General features: G+C 35.6%; 1 protein-coding gene across 1 annotated transcript in view; it reads right to left on the bottom strand.

Moving 5' to 3' along the window:
* The window catches only part of USO1 (USO1 vesicle transport factor), an 85792-nt gene that overhangs the window by 44955 nt on the left and 22858 nt on the right, over positions 1-17979 (bottom strand). The window contains exon 5 of the mRNA XM_044681344.1: positions 14940-14951. Within this exon, the coding sequence (XP_044537279.1) occupies positions 14940-14951 (12 nt within the window). The remainder of the gene's footprint in view (positions 1-14939; positions 14952-17979) is intronic.

The following is a 17979-nucleotide window of genomic DNA, read 5'->3' on the forward strand; positions in this document are numbered from 1 at the left end:
TTAAAATAGAGATAGTAAAAGAATATAATAAAATGAATAGAGTAAAAGAGAGAATATATGAAACAGGTAGAGAAAGAAAATTTCCTAATGTCTATACTAGTTATCCTATAACTACCTATAATTACTACCTAAAACTGCCTATATCTACCTATAACCATCAACCACCCCACAAAGTTCCAACCCAATTCAGCCCAATCAAAATCAACCCAATCAGTGTTTAATCCAATCCCAATTAAGTCTGTCAACAAAGGCCAGCCACCTTCCAAAAAGTTCAAGAAAGAAAAAAAACTAACAGCCCAAACCAAAAGTCAAAAACCCCTCTCAGTAAGCTCAGGCCCACCTTTTATATTGCAGCAACTAAATGCCAATCACCAACTCATGCCCAGCAGCCAACTTCCCCACAACTGCCAGCCCTGTCAGCAACTGACTGTTGGACCAACTGACCTTTTTTCCTCTTTTCCTACATCTATGGTTCCTCCTTTCTGTCTCTATGGTTTCTACTTCCTGTCAATGTGGGCTGGTTAATCCCTACACATCTCTATGGTAAGAGGACCTCCAGGTCCCCCATTAAATTAAAAAAGGAATAAAGAATTCTCTTTTACAATCCCCCTGTGATCCTTTGGAAGGCTAGTCTCCCCAATGCATCAGTTAAACATATCTAACTTATACTTCTAAAAACTTTCTAGTTAAAGGTGCCTATAATATTACACCAACTAAAAGAAAACTATAATAATAATAAGTAAAGGGAAATAAAAGAGAAAGAAAGCAAAACCAATGGTAGGTAGGCGCATTGACAAAAAGCCAATTAGGGGCAATCCCTTTTGGCATAAAAAATTTACATTCATTAAATGCATTCAACCCTCTTCAGTTGAATCAATACTTTCCACAGTTCACTTTAGATCTTCCAGTGCAGTATAGGTTTCTTTATGTTCACTTTTCTTGACTCAGGGAATTAACAAATCCTAAAATTACTCTCAAAAGATTTCAAATCTTGGATTTTACAAAATATGATTCCCAATTACAAAGAACGACAAATTACAATTGCAAATAATAAAATCCTAAATCTTAGCATTAACAAAAATCATACTCTACAAAATAAGAACCTTGGAGATATCAATTTAAATCTATCAGATACTATATAAAAAAGTATACAATCAATTCCTCTCATGACGCAGGTCTGGACCAACACTTATTTTAACTTCTCTCTATAGTCCTATTAAAGTATAATAATAATAATCATTTCTAAACAGAATGCATGCCAGTACACATATTTAAAACAAAATACAAATTCTATAACATAATATAAACTATACGCTTACTTATTAGCTAATGGATGTCTAAACTCATTCTATTTCAAAATCAAAAAAATTATTAATAGTGTATCATGTGCTCCAAGTACAAGGAAAAATCAAATATCCTAAAAATAAAAATTCCAGAGTTCAATGTCAGTTAAAATAGTGTCCAGTTGTCTCTGTAGTTTTATCTTCAATGCATGTAACAGGATACAATCAATCAGTTTCGATGGAGGGTACCTGTTTTATGTGGGAGCAATGTATCCTCAAAGGCTTTTCTCCAATTTTTGTAACTGTTGGAACGGTTAACAGTACCTGAAATGGACCTTCCCAGGCCAGCTGAGTTGCCCCGGTATGCTGGAAGTTCTTTATATATACTTTGTCTCCTCAGTTTAGATCATGAAGGGAAAAATCTATAGGTCCTGCTTGTACTACAACTCCAGATTCTTGAAGTTCTCTTAATTTTATTTGTAAATCTCGTATATAGGAAACAATAGACGTATCTCCCCCTAGCAATGATGTGTATGCAGGAGGAAAAGGCTTAGCTTGTATAGGCGGATATCCAAAAAGCATCTCTAATGGTAAGATGTATAGATCTCCTCTGGGTCTGCTTCAAAGATAAAATAGGGCAAGAAGAAGAACCTCAGACCATTTTAAATGAGTCTCAGTGCAGTTTTCTAATCATAGCTTTAAGTTCTCTAATTATTCTTTCAACTTGGTCTGAGTTCTGGGGAATGATTCAGCACATGGAATTTAGGAGTTATCCTCAAACAGGAATAAATTTGAGACGAAACTGAATCAGTAAAATGAGTTCTCCTGTCTGAATCAATACATGCTGGCAGGCCAAAACGAAATATAATTTCCTTTAAGTGCACTTTGGCAACAAAAGCCACTGTGGCTTGAGTGGTAGGAAATGCTTCCGGTCATCTAGTTAGCTAATCTACTATGACTAGATAAAATTTATAATTTCCAGCCTTTGGCATTATAATAAAATCAATTTGTAGATGTTCAAAAGGTGTGTAAGCCAGAGGATGTACACCAAAAGCTTTTCTACGAAAGGCATGTTGGTTATATGCTTTTCAGTGGAGCAGGCTGCACACACTTTAGAGGTATGGTAGTTATTCCTAGGGCTCTCCATACACTTTTAGCAGAGTCTATAATGCCTTGGGTTCCAAAATGACAGTTTTTATGAATGAACTGACATATATGGTGATAAAAACTTCTAAGGAGTAGGGGTTTTCCTTCAGATGACATCCATACGCCATTAATTTGTTTTGCTTTGAATTTTTGTTTCCACTTTTGTACTTCCTTTTCATTATAAGAAAGGCATAAATCTGATTTGTTACTAATTGCCAATGTTAGAATTAGTTCAGTCCCTTATAAAGTGGCAAGTTTTGCAGCAGTATCTGCCTGGTGGTTCCTTCTAGAGACAGGGTCAGTTCTACCTGTATGGGCAGAGCAATGTACAACAGCCAGGCCTTCAGGTAGTTGGAGAGCAAAAAGAACTTCATTAATGATTTTTGCATTTGCAATACTTTTCCCAGCTGAAGTTGGGAAAATCCTCTTTGAAGCCAAAGACTACTGCAGCTCCAGTGTAGTACATGCCATCCCTCATGAAAGAACCATCAGTGAATAAGACTAGATCTGAGTTGTCTAAAGGAGTGTCCAGGAGATTATCTTGAGGTTTTTCAGCCATGGACACTAAAGATTCACAATTATGTAATGGTTCTCCTGTAACTGGTAAATCTGGAAGCAAGGTTGTGCTTGCAGGGTTAAGTGTTGTGCAGTGTTTTAAGGTGATATTTTCATTGCCTTACAATCTTACAAGTCTTTGGAGAGAAAAATGCCTGTGTTCTATACCTTAGCAACAAAGCTTCAATTTCATGTGTACACATTGTTAGTGGACATCCCAATACTAAATCAGCAGATTTAATTACTAATAAAGCTATTATAGCTACACCTCTAAGACACGATGGTGCTCCTGAAGCTACTAGGTCCAGCTGGGCCAAGTAATAAGCAACTGGACATTGAACAGGTCCTAAAGTTTGAGTTAAAACACCTGAAGCTACCCCACTCCATTTGTGTACATATAAAGTAAATGGCTTTTTGTAATCTGGGATGCCTAGAGCAGGGGGAGACAGGATAGCTTGTTTCAATTTAGAAAGAGCTGACAAGTGTTCTGCCTCTAACCTAAGTGGTTCAGTGACTGAATTTTTTGTCAGTGCTATAAGGGGCTTAGTGATTTCCCCATATCAAGGAATCCACTGTCTACAAAATCCTGTTGTTCCTAGAATTGCTCTCAACTGTTTCTTTGTGGAGGGAGAGCTTAATTTTTGAATATCTTCGACGTGCTTAGGGGAAATGAAGCAGGCACTAGCAGTTAAAATAAAGTCTAAATACTCTACTTTGGGAAGATACAAATGAACTTTTGCCTTTGAGATCTTGTGGTCTCTCTTGTATAGTTCCAAAAGAAGATGTTTGCTACCTTCTTGGCATGCTATATGGCATTTGGTGAGGCCAAGAGCAAACCATCTACAAAGTGTATCAAACAGCTCTCCTTAAACTTAATAATTTTGAAATCTTGTGTTAAAATCTGCAAAAAAAGGGAGGAACTTTCCACATACCCTTGGGACAAACAACGCCATGTCCATTGGGAACCTTTCCTAGTGAAGGCAAATATACTTCAGGAATCTTCATGAATGTCTATTGAGAAAAATGCTGAACACAAATCTACTACTATAAAATATGAGGCTGTGCTAGGAATAGAGGAGATAATTGTGGATGGGCTTGGAACCAAGGGATGTCTTTTAATGACATGACTGTTTACAGTCCTTAAATCTTGTATAAATCGACAGACAGGTTTTCCATTTACATCTAATTTGGGCTTTTTAACAGGCAAGAGAGGTATATTTTTCGGATTTTTATGGAATTATTATTTTTTGCTCAATTAAAGAATTTATCACTGGGATAATTCCCTCAATTGCTTCTTTTGATAGGGGATACTGAGGAATTAAAGGAGGTGGGCCACCTTTTGTTTTGATTTTCACAAGAACAGCCAATTTGAGTAGGCCTACAATGGAAGAAGATGTGGCCCAGAGAGATTCAGGTATATCAGCTGGTATTTCAAAAGTGGGAGATTTGTCCAACTTCTAACTCTCTAAAAGAAGGGAGCAGATTTTAAAGATTCCTCAGGCAATTCTAGTGTCATAGCACCATCTTGAAAGCATGTTATTGTGGCTCTAAGTTTACATACAAGATCTCTCCCTAATAAATTTATTGGGGAGGCTAGGCATTAGAAGGAAAGAATGTTCTGATAGAGGTCCCACAGACACCATTTGAGGAGAAAGCTTTGGGACCTTCAGAAGTGCCCAGGATACACCTACTACATTTAGAGAGCCAATAGAACTGCACTCTGAATCTGGTTTACTCATCAACACTGATTTGGAAACTCCAGTGTCTAAGAGGCAATCATAGTAAGTGTCCCCAATTTTCAAGGTTACATAAAGTTCATTACTATGTAGAGAATGGACTGGGATAACTGGTGTTAGGATATCGGTGTCTGGGAAATCAAAGGTTTCATTCTCTGATTCCAGAGTCCTTTCTCCTCTCTCCGACTTTCATAAAGGTCCTTGGTCATTTCTCTGGGATTCCTCTCATTGAGGGGGGATTTCCAACCTGAGTGGACAAGCCCCATTTTGGATATATTGTTGTAAATTATCATTTGTCTCATATGGATTAGTATTTCTAAATGCATTTCTATTGTTATAATTTCTATAATTGTCATTATTTCTAAAGTTGTTATTACTAGAGTTCCCATTGTTTCTAAAATTTGTTATTGAGTGCCTGGTTCCATTTTCTACAGTTTAACATTACATGATCCCTTTTTCCACAGAAGTAACAAATTGGTGTTTGATTTGTGTATTCTTGCAAAGAGGCTCGATTTGCTTTTTCTCTTTCAATTTCCTCCTTTAAACTTTTTAATTTCTCTCCTTAATGTCTCTATTAAGTCACTGTTCTTCTAATCTTTCTTTTTATGGCCATTAAATACATAAACTGCTACTCTTCTCAATTCTTCAAGGTCCATATTAGCCCAATTTGGACAATTGGTTTTAAAATAATCTCTGACCACTTTACAACAGTTTTTTCACAAACTGTCTCTTTATTTGTCTGACATCCCTTTCTCAGGCAAGATCCAAGTCTATATATCTACCTCCCAGCTCAATAAGTCTATCCATAAATTGGAACAGATTTTCATTAAGGTTTTGGTTAAGATTTCCAAATTTCATCCAAGAACCAGGCCTATCAGAGCAAGTTCTCATTGTGATTAATAATACCTCTCTAGCCTGACATAGTCTTGTGTAATCTTTCTCATTGTTGTAGTTCCATTTTGGGGCTTGCAGAGGCCAATAAACTGCTCTCCTTCCCTGAGCCTGATTGACAAGAGAGACAATTTTATTTTTCTCTCTGTCAAAAAAGCTTAGAGCAAAATTTCAATATCAATCCATCCAGGATTATATGTGCAAAATATGCTCTCTAGCTTTTTAATAATCACAACTGGATCATCCCCAAAAGAAGAGATATTTAGCTTGAATCTCTCAATATCTTGGGGGTGAATGCCTTAGCGAAATTACATCTCTACTCTTATTAAAGGTGAGTACTTTTTTTAAGGGGAAAAAGTCTGCAACTGAACTATTTTTGGTTTCTGCCTCTTGTTTTATAAATTTGAATTGTCATAGAACAAGTAATGGATGTTGGCAGGGAAACAGGTCAAGTGGGAAATAGAACAAGATGAAGGGAAGTTGAGGTGGTTTGGGTATGAGCAGAATTGCGTGGAACAGGACTGAATAGAGACTGAGTTGGCTCTAATGATGAGGGAGTGTTAAGAGATAAATCTCTCGGTCTTCCTCTGAGGATTTCTCAAGCTTTTCTCAATGTTTTTTATATAAGTCTTCAGATCTTCCAAACTCTCCTCCAGCTTCTTAAGGTCACTCTCAAGTTATTTTCTAGTTTTTCTTCAGGGTGAGCTTTTAGCTCAGCAAAACTATTGCTTGTTTCTTCTTGAGGAGGAATAGGCAAAAAGCCAAGCCTCCTATCACTATAAGTACAAGAAGGAACAGTGCTACATAAAGCCACTATGTAATATTCTGTTAGATAATAAGCCACTTTAGAGAGACAAGAAACAGCATCACAATTTGAACTAGACTACTCAGAATCATAGTTAATCTGTTAATTTTGTTTGCAATTCTATTTTCTGTCAGTAGATGGCACTGTTTAACATAAAAGATCAACAGCTGTAACAGAATTAACTGCTAGGAACTTGACTTAGGGATAGTTTCAGTAAAAAGTAAGGAAAATGATCAAAAGATTGAGCGTTCATCTCCTAGATGGCTAGCCAATTAAATGTAAGGGTTAAATTAGGAGTTTTGACAAAATAAGAGAGCAGCTTTTAATAATTTAACAATTTAATTAAAATAGAGATAGTAAAAGAATATAATAAAATGAATAGAGTAAAGGAGAGAATATAGGAAAGAGATAGAGAAAGAAAATTTTCTAATGTCTATACTAGCTATCCTATAACTACCAATAATTACTACCTAAAACTGCCTATGTCTATCTATAACCAACAATCACCCCACAAAGTTCCAACCCAATCCAGCCCAATCAAAACCAACCCAATCAGTGTTTAATCCAATCCCAATTAAGTCTGTCAACAAAGGCCAGCCACCTTCCAAAAAGTTCAAGAAAGAAAAAAAAACTAACAGCCCAAACCAAAAGTCAAAAACCCTCTCAGTAAGCTCAGGCCCACCTTTTATACTGCAGCAACTAAATGTCAACCACCAACACATGCCCAGCAGCCAACTTCCTCGTAACTGCTATCCCTGTCAGCAACTGACTGTTGGACCAACTGACCCTGGCAGCCTTTTCTCCTCTTTTCCTACCTCGTTTCCTGTCTCTATGGTTCCTCCTTCCTGTCACTGTGGGCTGGTTAATCCCTACACTCTCTATGGTAAAAGGACCTCAAGGTCCTCTGATAAATTAAAAAAGGAATAAAAAATTCCTTTTTACACTAGCAAAGACCCCAGAAAGTTATGTTCTTTGGGAGTATTGTTTCATGTTTTTTAACATTTGTGTTCTGAGGATCTGGCTTAAAGAACGAGTTTAATAAATCTTTGTTGATTTATTAAATGAGAGTGAGTAGTTTTCTTCATTCTTAATCAGTTACCTTCTACCTCTTTTTTAATGGGTTGATGTGAATAAAAACTGAATATATCTCCTCACCAGGAGGTGCACATGGACCCAAACTCACTTCAGCAATAACATCTAAAAGATAAACAGCAAAAAGATCCTTTAGGAAGTAATGCCTATTTGATTGATATTCTAATTAATGATCTTGTAGACTGAGTTCTCCCTCCAACAATGCAGATGGAAACCCACATATGCCTTTTCAAATTTTGTTGTCTCTTCTTTATGTCTTCCTATAAATCTTCCATCATAAAGATCCACCTTTCTTAAGAGGGGTTATCTCCTAGATCTTGATATTGTGTAGGTATCAATAAAGCATGCAGACTATCCTTTGGTTAGTCTTTTGTTCAGCTATCTGCTCAGCTCACATCCTCTTCTGTTACACAATTCTTCATTAATAATATGAAGCAATTTCTACTTGCCCTAATCCTTTCCATTGCCCTTTGGGTGCCCCAGAACATTTAATTCCTAAGAGGTTGTGGTAGAACCTGACTGATAGCCATATAGCATTGCCAGAAAAAAAAGAAAAAGTTTAAAAGCTAGGTTTTATTTCAAGAAGATACTACAGGGGACAGCTGGGTAGCTCAGTGGATAGAGTTAGGCCTAGAGATGGGAGGTCCTGGATTCAAATTTGGCCTCAGACACTTCCTAGCTGTGTGACTCTGGGCAAGTCACTTAACCCCAACATTGCTTAGCCCTTACTGCTCTTCTGCCTTGAAACCAATACACAGTACTGAGTCTAAGACAGAAGGTAGGAGTTTTTAAAAAATTAATTAAAATAATAAGATAATAATAAAAAAGATACTGGAATTATGAAAAACACCAAGCAATTTTCCAAATGCAACCTAGATGCAGTTTGTTCATGATATTCTGCATAACATAATCTGGACAATGGGCATTCTTCAATCACTTGGGTTTTTTCAGTGAAGATGGTTAGGCTGAACTTAAATGATTATGGATTTCATTTAGGCTACACTATGTTCCAAAGCTTGATAAATGCAATAAGCACAATATTATCCATAAACAGGAGTATTTTGGGAGATCTCACAATCTATAAGGAATCTCTCTCTTTTTTTTTTTTTTTTTTTTTAAAAACCCATACCTTCCTTCTTAGAATCAATACTGTGTATTGGTTGTAAGGCAGAAGAGTAGTAAAGGTGGGGCAATGAGGGTTAAGTGACTTGCCCAGGGTCACACAGCTGGGAAGTATCTGAGGTCAAACTTGAACCCAGGACCTCTCATTTCAAGGCCTGCCTCTCAATCCACTGAACCACCCAGCTGCCCTCGAATCTCTTCCATCTTAATGCTGTAATGGAGACCATTCACATAGTGACAAGCACCCATTTTTATGTTATATCTTCATGGATTTTACCAATCAAAGGATTGAAAAATGAAATGAAATGAAAATTGAAAATGAAAAGATTGAAAGTTGAATCACCTGGATTTGAGTTTGAGTTAACTGGGTGAATTCAAGATAAGACACATAACTTCTGAAACTTATTTTCCTCTTCAATGAAAATGAGAATAATAATACTCTGCACCTTGCCTATTGAACAGCTTTGTTTTACAGTTCAAAAGACATTAAAGTATACTATATGTACTTTAAATATGTAAGATGCCCCCTGAAAAACATGAAAAGTCAAGGCCAGATGTGAAAAAGGACTGATGTTACTCTTAACATAGCTACATAATAATCCTTTTTACTGTGTTAAGAAGGTGCTTCTGGGAGCTCAGTGGATTGAGAGCCAGGCCTAGAGACTGGAGGTCCTAGGTTCAAATCTGGCCTCAGATACTTCCCAGCTGTATGACCCTAGGCAAGCCACTTAACTCCCATTCTTCTGCCTTGGAACCAACAGTACTGGAACAAATAGCATTGGTTCCAAGGCAGAAGAAGGTAAGGGTTAAAAATATATATATTGGGTTCTATGTTCATGAAGTGAGCATGTGTGCTTGGCATTAGAGATTCAAAGCCAAAAAGAAACAATCCTTTTCCCTTAAAAAGCTTACTTTCTATTGATAGAAACAACTGATATAACCAAGTAAACTACAAAATAGATATAAAATAAAATACAAGGGAATTCAGGAGAAGAAAACGGAATGGAAATATTCTATTAAAATAAAAAGAACAGAATATGTCAAGCATGAGAAAAAACAATAAAGCCAATGTGGCTGGCCCAGAGTGGATAAATGGAACTAAATATATAATATGCCTAGAAAGGTCAGCTGAAGCCAGTGAGAAATGATGGTGTCCTGATCTAAGACAGTGATCATATCAGTGGAGAAATGTTGAAAAGGAAACAAGACTTAGCAATTGATAAGATATGACATAGCCAAGCATTTATTAAGTGCTTCCTACATTCCTACATGCCAGGCACTATGCTAGGCACTGAGGAGACAAAAAAAAAAAAAAAAAAAAAGCAAAAAAACACAACCTCTGCTCGTAAGCAGCTACAGTTTAATGGAAAAATTAGAATGAAATGAAAATATAATATTATCTGATATCTTGAAAAAAATTCATCCTCTCAAGAAGTTCAAAAAAAGAAATCCCTTTCAAAGGAAAATGAATTTTATTTTGCTGGTAGGGATGTCTACAGGACATCCAGTTGTAAATATCTGATAAGCAACTCTATTACTAGAGCTCAAGAAAAAGAGAAAGGCTGAATACAAAGATCTGAGAAGCCACCTACATAGATATAAAAGTTGAACCCATGGAAACTGATGGGTTTCCTAAGAGACCAAGTATAGAGAAAAGATGAGGATCTGGGACAAAGCCTTGGGGGCATACCTACAGTTAGGAGTTGGGGCAAGGAGAGAGAGTATGAGTGGCCAGTCAAGTAGGAAAAGCAGGAGAGCTGTGCTGTGAAAATCCATTTCATCCTAAGAGCATATAATAAATGAAATTTTTAAGCGGGGAAAACAAAAAAATGCAAAATAAAAGAGATTTGCCTATATTTCCTTAGGAACTTATTATCATCATTAGTGACATTGGAATTACCCACTAAATGAGAAAATGGAAATGGCTCAGGGAACTATTTCCAAGATCTCAACTAGAGAAGAAGTTTTAACGATTAGAAATGATCATATATAATATTTAACTCTGAACCTATATACCCATTTTATAATTTTTATTGTAACATTCAGAACATAATCTGAGTGTATCATCTTTCAAGAACCCATGAGAAGAGAACAATCAGGCTTTCCCAAATTATATTCTACAGCATAACACATTTTTGCAATCATACAATTTACTGAAAGGCAAAGTTAATTGTTGATTAAAAAAGGACATTTTTATTTAATGTAGCAAACGTCAGTCTTAAAAGCCCTCCTCCAATCTACCTCTCATGCATATATAAGATCATAAAGAATCCCCAACAATTTCAACCAGAGATAGATTTGTTTAAAGACCAATATTCCAATGATCAATATCAAGCAAAGAGCAGAACGGACTAATGTGCTCACCAAAGGCATTTGCCAAGTGTCATAAAGGATTTCTCACACAAAGGCTAAATTTAGAGAGCATTCCTTAAAAATAGTAAGGTTCTCAAAATGGTTCTGTTTGTACTTGATACTATGTTGATTGCATCAGTCCTTAAAATACCATAGAGCAGTGGTTCCCAAACTTTTTTGGTCTACTGCCCCCTTTCCAGGAAAAATATTATTTAGTGCCCCCTGGAAATTAATTTTTTTTTAATTTTAATAGCAATTAATAGATAAGATATATGTATTAATGTTTCTACCTTTTTCATAAAATATAGTAAAGAAAGGTATAAATTAGAAACATTGAACTTTGAAAATATGAAACTATTTATTGAACTCAGAATAGAATGTAATATAAAAAAAGTTAAAACATTCGAAATCCCAAATGCACCTGTGGTCACCACCCCCCTGGATCGCAGCAGCATCCACCAGGGGGCGGTGGCGCCCACTTTGGGAATCTGCCATAGAGCCTCTTCAGTATGATACATGGCTCCTGAACTGAACAGTTTAACATTCCATATATGGAAAAATTTAATACCGCTCAATTACAAATATGTTTGTGGTCCAATGGTACACGTCTGATAAATGTTTGCATTGTCTGATCCACCCCCAAAGGTGGAGGTGATTTTAATTTCGTGATCTTAAAAAGACAAAAAGGGAAAGCTTAATAAATGAACATTTTATCTTCTCTGCTCATAGATTTAAAATGGAAGGAATGAACAATCTATGCTGAAATAGCTGGTTTAAAAACTGGCTTCTTTGTTCAAGATATGTTTAAAAGAAAAAAATATTCTTTAAGTAATCTCCCTTAAGAGAAAGGAATACAGAGAAAAAGGGTGGAAGGAGAATCTGATAACCTTCTTGGTAACCCTGACTGACCTGAATCAGCCAGTAGAGGTGGAGGAATTATTACCCTCCTAGCATGCAGAGTAAAAAAGAACTAGGACAAAGGAAAGTGGCCCTTCCCTTCTGTTACTTAGCAAAAACAAGCAACTTCCATAGAATTATGGAGCTAGAAGAGACTTTTAAAATTACAGTCTGGCACAACCATAATTTTTGCATGAGAAAACAATGGCAGAGAGAGGATAAGCAATTTATTCACAGCCACAAGGCTAGCAAACTACAGATCAATACTAGAACTCAAGATCTCCCTGAATAGAGGGCTGGTGAACATCACACACCTTCTCTTGTTAGTCATTTACTTTGTATTCAAGTGGGAGACAGACTAAGTGAAATGTTCTGCTACCTCAACATTCCTAGGATCACAGATCATTTGATTTAGATCTGGGAGGGACCTTTGAAATTATCAGGTCTGATCCTCTCATTTCATCAATTAGGATACTAGCACAGAAAGATTAGGTGATTTATCCAGAATCACAGCTAGTAGGTATCTGAAGCAAAGGATCTGAATTCCTAATTCCAAGGCCAGTGCCCTATCCAATATGACACTTTGACTCTGATCAAATTAAACAAAGCAGTTTAACTAAATTTTTTTTTAAATTTGAAACACAAAGTTGCAGAGCAGAGCAAATGCTTCTGAAAAATTTATCTGAAATTTTCCAATGTTTATGCTGATAAATATTGATAAAGCGAATATTGATAAACTGAGGAAGTTAAATGACTTTCTAATTTCAGATATCTGTAAAAGGTCAAAGAGTAGAGTAAGTAAATTACAGACTGTGACAGTAATAGGAAAAGAGTAAATGGTGAGTCAAGAAATACTAAGATGTCCTATACTAAGTAAATATTTTAAAAACAGTCACAAGATACACTCATAAGTAATATTGAGCCTGAGAGATGGGAAAAGAGACTAAAGAGGGAGAGCTAGACCTGTGACTTCCCCAATATAGGGAATTCCCAGTGAAAAAACTCCCTCTACCAATATAGATAAGCCCCTGATTTGTAATGGAGAATCTCTAGGAACTGTCTGAGGCACTGAAAGGTTAAATGCCCAAATTCCCAACTATGAAACTTCAAGACAGTTCTTCCAGAAACTGTCATGACATGCTTGATCTCACATCTAAATGAAAAAAATATATATATATAAACAGAATAAATAAAAACCATTATGGAGCAGTGGAAAGTGTCCTGGATTTGGGATAAGACAGCATATGTTGAAATTCTGTCTCTACCATTTAAAGACTAGATGACTTTGGACAAATCAGTTTTTCTCTCTGGGTCTTAGTTTCCCCATCTGTAAAATGATAGGCCTTGGACTAGATAATTTCTAAGATCTCATCTACATTTTTATAATCAGGGGTATTACTCAAAAAGAATTTGGTAAATTTACACATTTCTTCTCATAGCTGTGGGATTTTACACCCTCTTTCTGACTGTTTTGCTTTTGTTTTGAGGAATAAAGAATGGTTATCACAGAACATGCACTGTTAGAAAGCACTTTATAAAAACCCAATGGGTCAATATTTTAAAACTTTTTTTAAAAGTAAAATTTTTGCCAAAATAATTCAGGCTCCCAAATTACTTATTTTCAACAAAATAAATAAATAAATAAATTAGCAAGCAAGCAAATAAATAAATAAATAGAGTGAAGGAATGAATGGATGAATGAATAAATAAATGAATGAGTGAATGAATAAATACATAAATAAATGAATGAATAAACAAACAAATAAATAAGTGAGTGACCAAGCAAACAAATAAATAAATAAATGGCTGGATGAATGCATGAATAAATAAATAAATAAATAAATAAAAGAGAGAGAGAGAGAGAGAGAGAGAGAGAGAGAGAGAGAGAGAGTGTGTGTGTGTGTGTGTGTGTATAACCAGTGTAGAATAAAGATTCCATATAACTTAAGAAAAACAGAATTCAATTATGGCAAATGTTTCATATAAAAAAATCCAATGGCAGCTCCTTCCAATTGCCACCACAAATTCTAGGAATACTGCTCCAATTACTCCTAAAGACACAGATAGTTCTCATTTAATTTAAATAATGATATCAGCATCAAAGATAACCCTAAACATACTAAAAAGCTATTTTCCTTTGCCATTTTTTCACAATTAAGCCTACAATGGATTGGTTATTTGTTCAACTATTATTTCAAACCAGTTTATGACGGTGTAGCATTTCCTTCCTCATTTAAAAACCAAATCATTTAATCCACACAAAAATAAAAGTTACAATTACACTTACTGAATTTTAAGTTTCAACTAAACAGGTATTTTTATGCTTCCAGGAGATTGTTTCTCAAATGGTCAGTGTTAATATTTATGGTCCACATTAAAAGGACATTTCATAGATGATAAAAACTCAATTCTTTGCTCAGTAGAGAGGTGGGAAGTTACAAGTATGGAATAGTATATACTTTGTGAGAATCAACATCATTGCAGTAGTTGGTTTTGCTTAACTATCTTTGTTACAAAATAGATCAAAGAAGGGGCACATCAGGATATAGTAATGATGTTCCAATAAATGATAATGATGAATTAAAAAAAGAATGTTAAAGAAGTATCTCACTACAAACAACAAAATACTTTCTGTTTATAATTTATAGGGGGGTGGAGTTAGCTTTTCAAGGGTTTGCTGGGTTCCATTTAATATGTAAATAGATTTTAAAATACACAAGTAAAAATACAGTAAGGCCATCTTTTTCCAGGCAGAAAACACGAACTAGTTTGATATATGCATTGTCATAGTGTCAAGCATCCCATTATTTTCATTATAAAACTGCCCTGGAAACATTTCCTTAGTCCTGGAGAACAAAAACATCTACATGTAAAATACGAATGCAATCAATAAAAATATAACTTCATTAAAGACTTTGCCAAAGGAATTCTCAACTAAGGCCACTTTCAACAGGAAAATCTTTACCAAGAGATGAAGGGGGAGAAATAACATAGCATTTTTTACATTATCAAAAATTATGCCTAAAAGCATCATGCACATATAAATGCAATCTCTTTTACCTTCCATGTCATCTGCAAAGGTAGACATAAAAGAAAGAAGAGAGAATGGTTGAAAAAGACAAGCATTTCCTGCACAGTACAATGAAAAACAACATGTTTCCAAAAAACAGTTCCCATAAGCTATTTATTACCTTAAGATATTAGTCAGTTGTAAGAAATAAATCAAACTCATTTAGTTAACTACTATGTAAGATATTTAAATAATTCTGTCAAGATTTTGATCCAGTGTGCCACTAGGCACATTTTTTTAAACTTGAAAGTTCAAAGATGATTTTAACTCAATGGATGAAATATTTCCAAGTGGATGCTTTACCTTCTGCCACCAGTCAGCAGCTAGGTAGGCATGGCCTTCTGAAAGGGTAACAAAAGGCCATGATAGAGCCAAAGAGCAACTTGATCAATATTTCACTCTCCCACAAATTTCTAACAATATTTTAATAGCTCTTTATTTTTTTTGCCCAAAAGGTTTTATTTTTTATTTTTATTAACATTTAATAATATTTTTTTTAGAGAAGTTAACATGATTACATGATTCATGCTCTTACTTTCCCCTTCACCCCCCGAGAAGCTCTTTATTTTTAAAGGATTTCACTTTAAAGGATTTCAATTTCATAAGGCATGGAAGTTCTAATGCCTTTGTTTCAGTCCTTCAATCTAATTCCAGCCTATTTTTTCTGCCTTATTTCATAATACACTGTGGTGCAGACAAAGAGGGCTGCCCTACTATATATGACAATTTCTTTGCCTTGGCTTGTGCTGCTTCTTATGCCTTAAACCCTTTAAAGTCTAGTTCAAATATGGTCAAGTCATAGAACCATAGTATCTTAAAGTTTAAGGGGAAATCTGAAGTCATCTAGTATTATGTTGCCAAATTCTAGTGGACCACATCCACAAATGAACATTACCTATATTGTTTTGTATTTTCCTATACTTTGTTGAACAATTTTCGTGTGTGTGTGTGTGTGTGTGTGTGTGTGTGTGTGTGTGTGTATGTATTTAAATAAATCCTTACCTTCTGTCTGAAATAGGTAACTAAATAAATACCTTATCTATATGTTCTACCTTATATTTACCTACAACATGTCTTAGAATCAATTCTAAGTAAGGGATAGACAATTAGGGTTAATGACTTGCCCAAGATCAAGTGTCTGAGGCCACCCTGATTACATTTTAATCAGGTTCAGGCATGTGACCAGGAGTTTGATACATACATCCTTGTTCCTGAGCAAGAATTCCCTCTCCACTATCAACCCAAAGTGTTTCTATAATAATTCAGACTCCCAGTAATGAGTAATTCATCACTTTACAAGCCAGCCCATTCCACTTTCAATCAGTTTTAATTGTAACAAAGTTTTCTTTCATTGAGCCAAAATCTCTTTATAACTTATACACAAATGTTCCTTCCCTTCCATAGAAAAGTCCTTCAAATCCTGAAAATCTGCCACTTTGTCCCCACTCTCCCAGTCTTCTCCATCTCCCCTTGGCTAAATCAAACACTCCTAGTTCCTTTTGGTACCTCTAGCTCCTCCAGGCTCAACCCAAGGGCTATCTCCTTCCAAAGGCCTTTGGTGCTATGACACATACTTGAAGACCCTGTTTCTGGGGATGCTATGGCAGACAGATCACTCGAGTTTTCTAGTTCTGAGCTGCAGCTAAAGTTTACATTGGCTGATCACACCCATCAGGCTGCCTAAGGAAAGGCAAAGCAGCCCAGGCTAAAAAAACGGAGAGGAAGCTAACATTTCCATGACCGTGAATGTTGGGGTAAGCCCCATGAGTGACTGTTGCACTTCCAGACTAGGTGAGACAGTCTCAAAAATACAAATAACAAAATCTTTCTCTAAATTTTAGTGCCCCTCCCCAACACACACACAATTTCATATTTTTATATATCCTGTATTTATTGATATATGAACATGCAGTGTCTCTTCTAGCAGAATGTCATTTTCTAGAGGGGCAGAGACTATCTTACTTTCCTATTTGTATCCCTAGAATCTAGCACAATATTAGTATGACATGGTGCTTAAGAAACGCTTAACTAATTCTTTCAAATATTATTTGACATGGCTTCCATGTTCATCACCATTGTAGTTGCCAGCCTCTAGAAGAACTCTAGCCTGTCAGTGTCCTCTCTGATACATACAGATCACAACTGAAAATAATAGGCTAGATATGGTTCAACTAGACCTTCTGAGTAGAGTACTCCTATATTATGCTTTTTTCTAATGGACTGATTACATTTGCTTTTTTTGCTATTTGTTGAATGGACTGATTATATTTGCTTTTTTGCTGTTTTTTCAAATAGCAAAAAAGCAAATGTAATCAGTACTTGAGAATTTGAGGTTCCCTCCCCCCCCAAATAAATCATCTTTATTATTTTATAATTTATTACATTCAGACATTTCTATATCTCAATGCTGTCATACAAAATTTTAGCTATCTTTTCCAGTTTCATGGAATCCACAAATAAGTGCAATATGCACACCTTCATTCAAGTTACTGAGAAAAAGAATGACAACAAGAGGATCAAAAACAACTCAATGGTACTTCACTCTTCATGTTTAATCTGAACAATCATCACTATTTTTGGGGTCTGATTGTTCTACCAGCTTACATATTTACCTGTCTCCATCTTGTCCACAAAATTAAAAACTAACAAATGCCTTCTTCAAATTCATCTACTGAGATACATATGATATCTACTGTGATACGTGAAATTTCCCTAACCTATTCCCATTCTAGTATTCCTACACAAAAAGGAGATCAAATTAGTCTGGCCTGATTTCATCTTGATGAATCCTTGACAGCAATTAGGTATCACTACTTCCCTTTCTAAGTGCTCATAAATCAATTCTTTGATAAAGCCTTCTAGAATTTAGCCAGGAATCAAAGTCAAGCTTCTAACTAAAAGAAACTTTCCGAAAATGAGGCCCACATTTGCCCATCTCCAGTCATGTGACACCTTTCCCCACCTTCCAGGATTTTTCACACATCACCACCAGCAGCTAAGCAATCAAATCCATAAGTTCTTTCAGTACCC

This window comes from Gracilinanus agilis, chromosome 6, assembly GCF_016433145.1.
Source record: "Gracilinanus agilis isolate LMUSP501 chromosome 6, AgileGrace, whole genome shotgun sequence".
Taxonomy (NCBI): Eukaryota; Metazoa; Chordata; class Mammalia; order Didelphimorphia; family Didelphidae; genus Gracilinanus; species Gracilinanus agilis.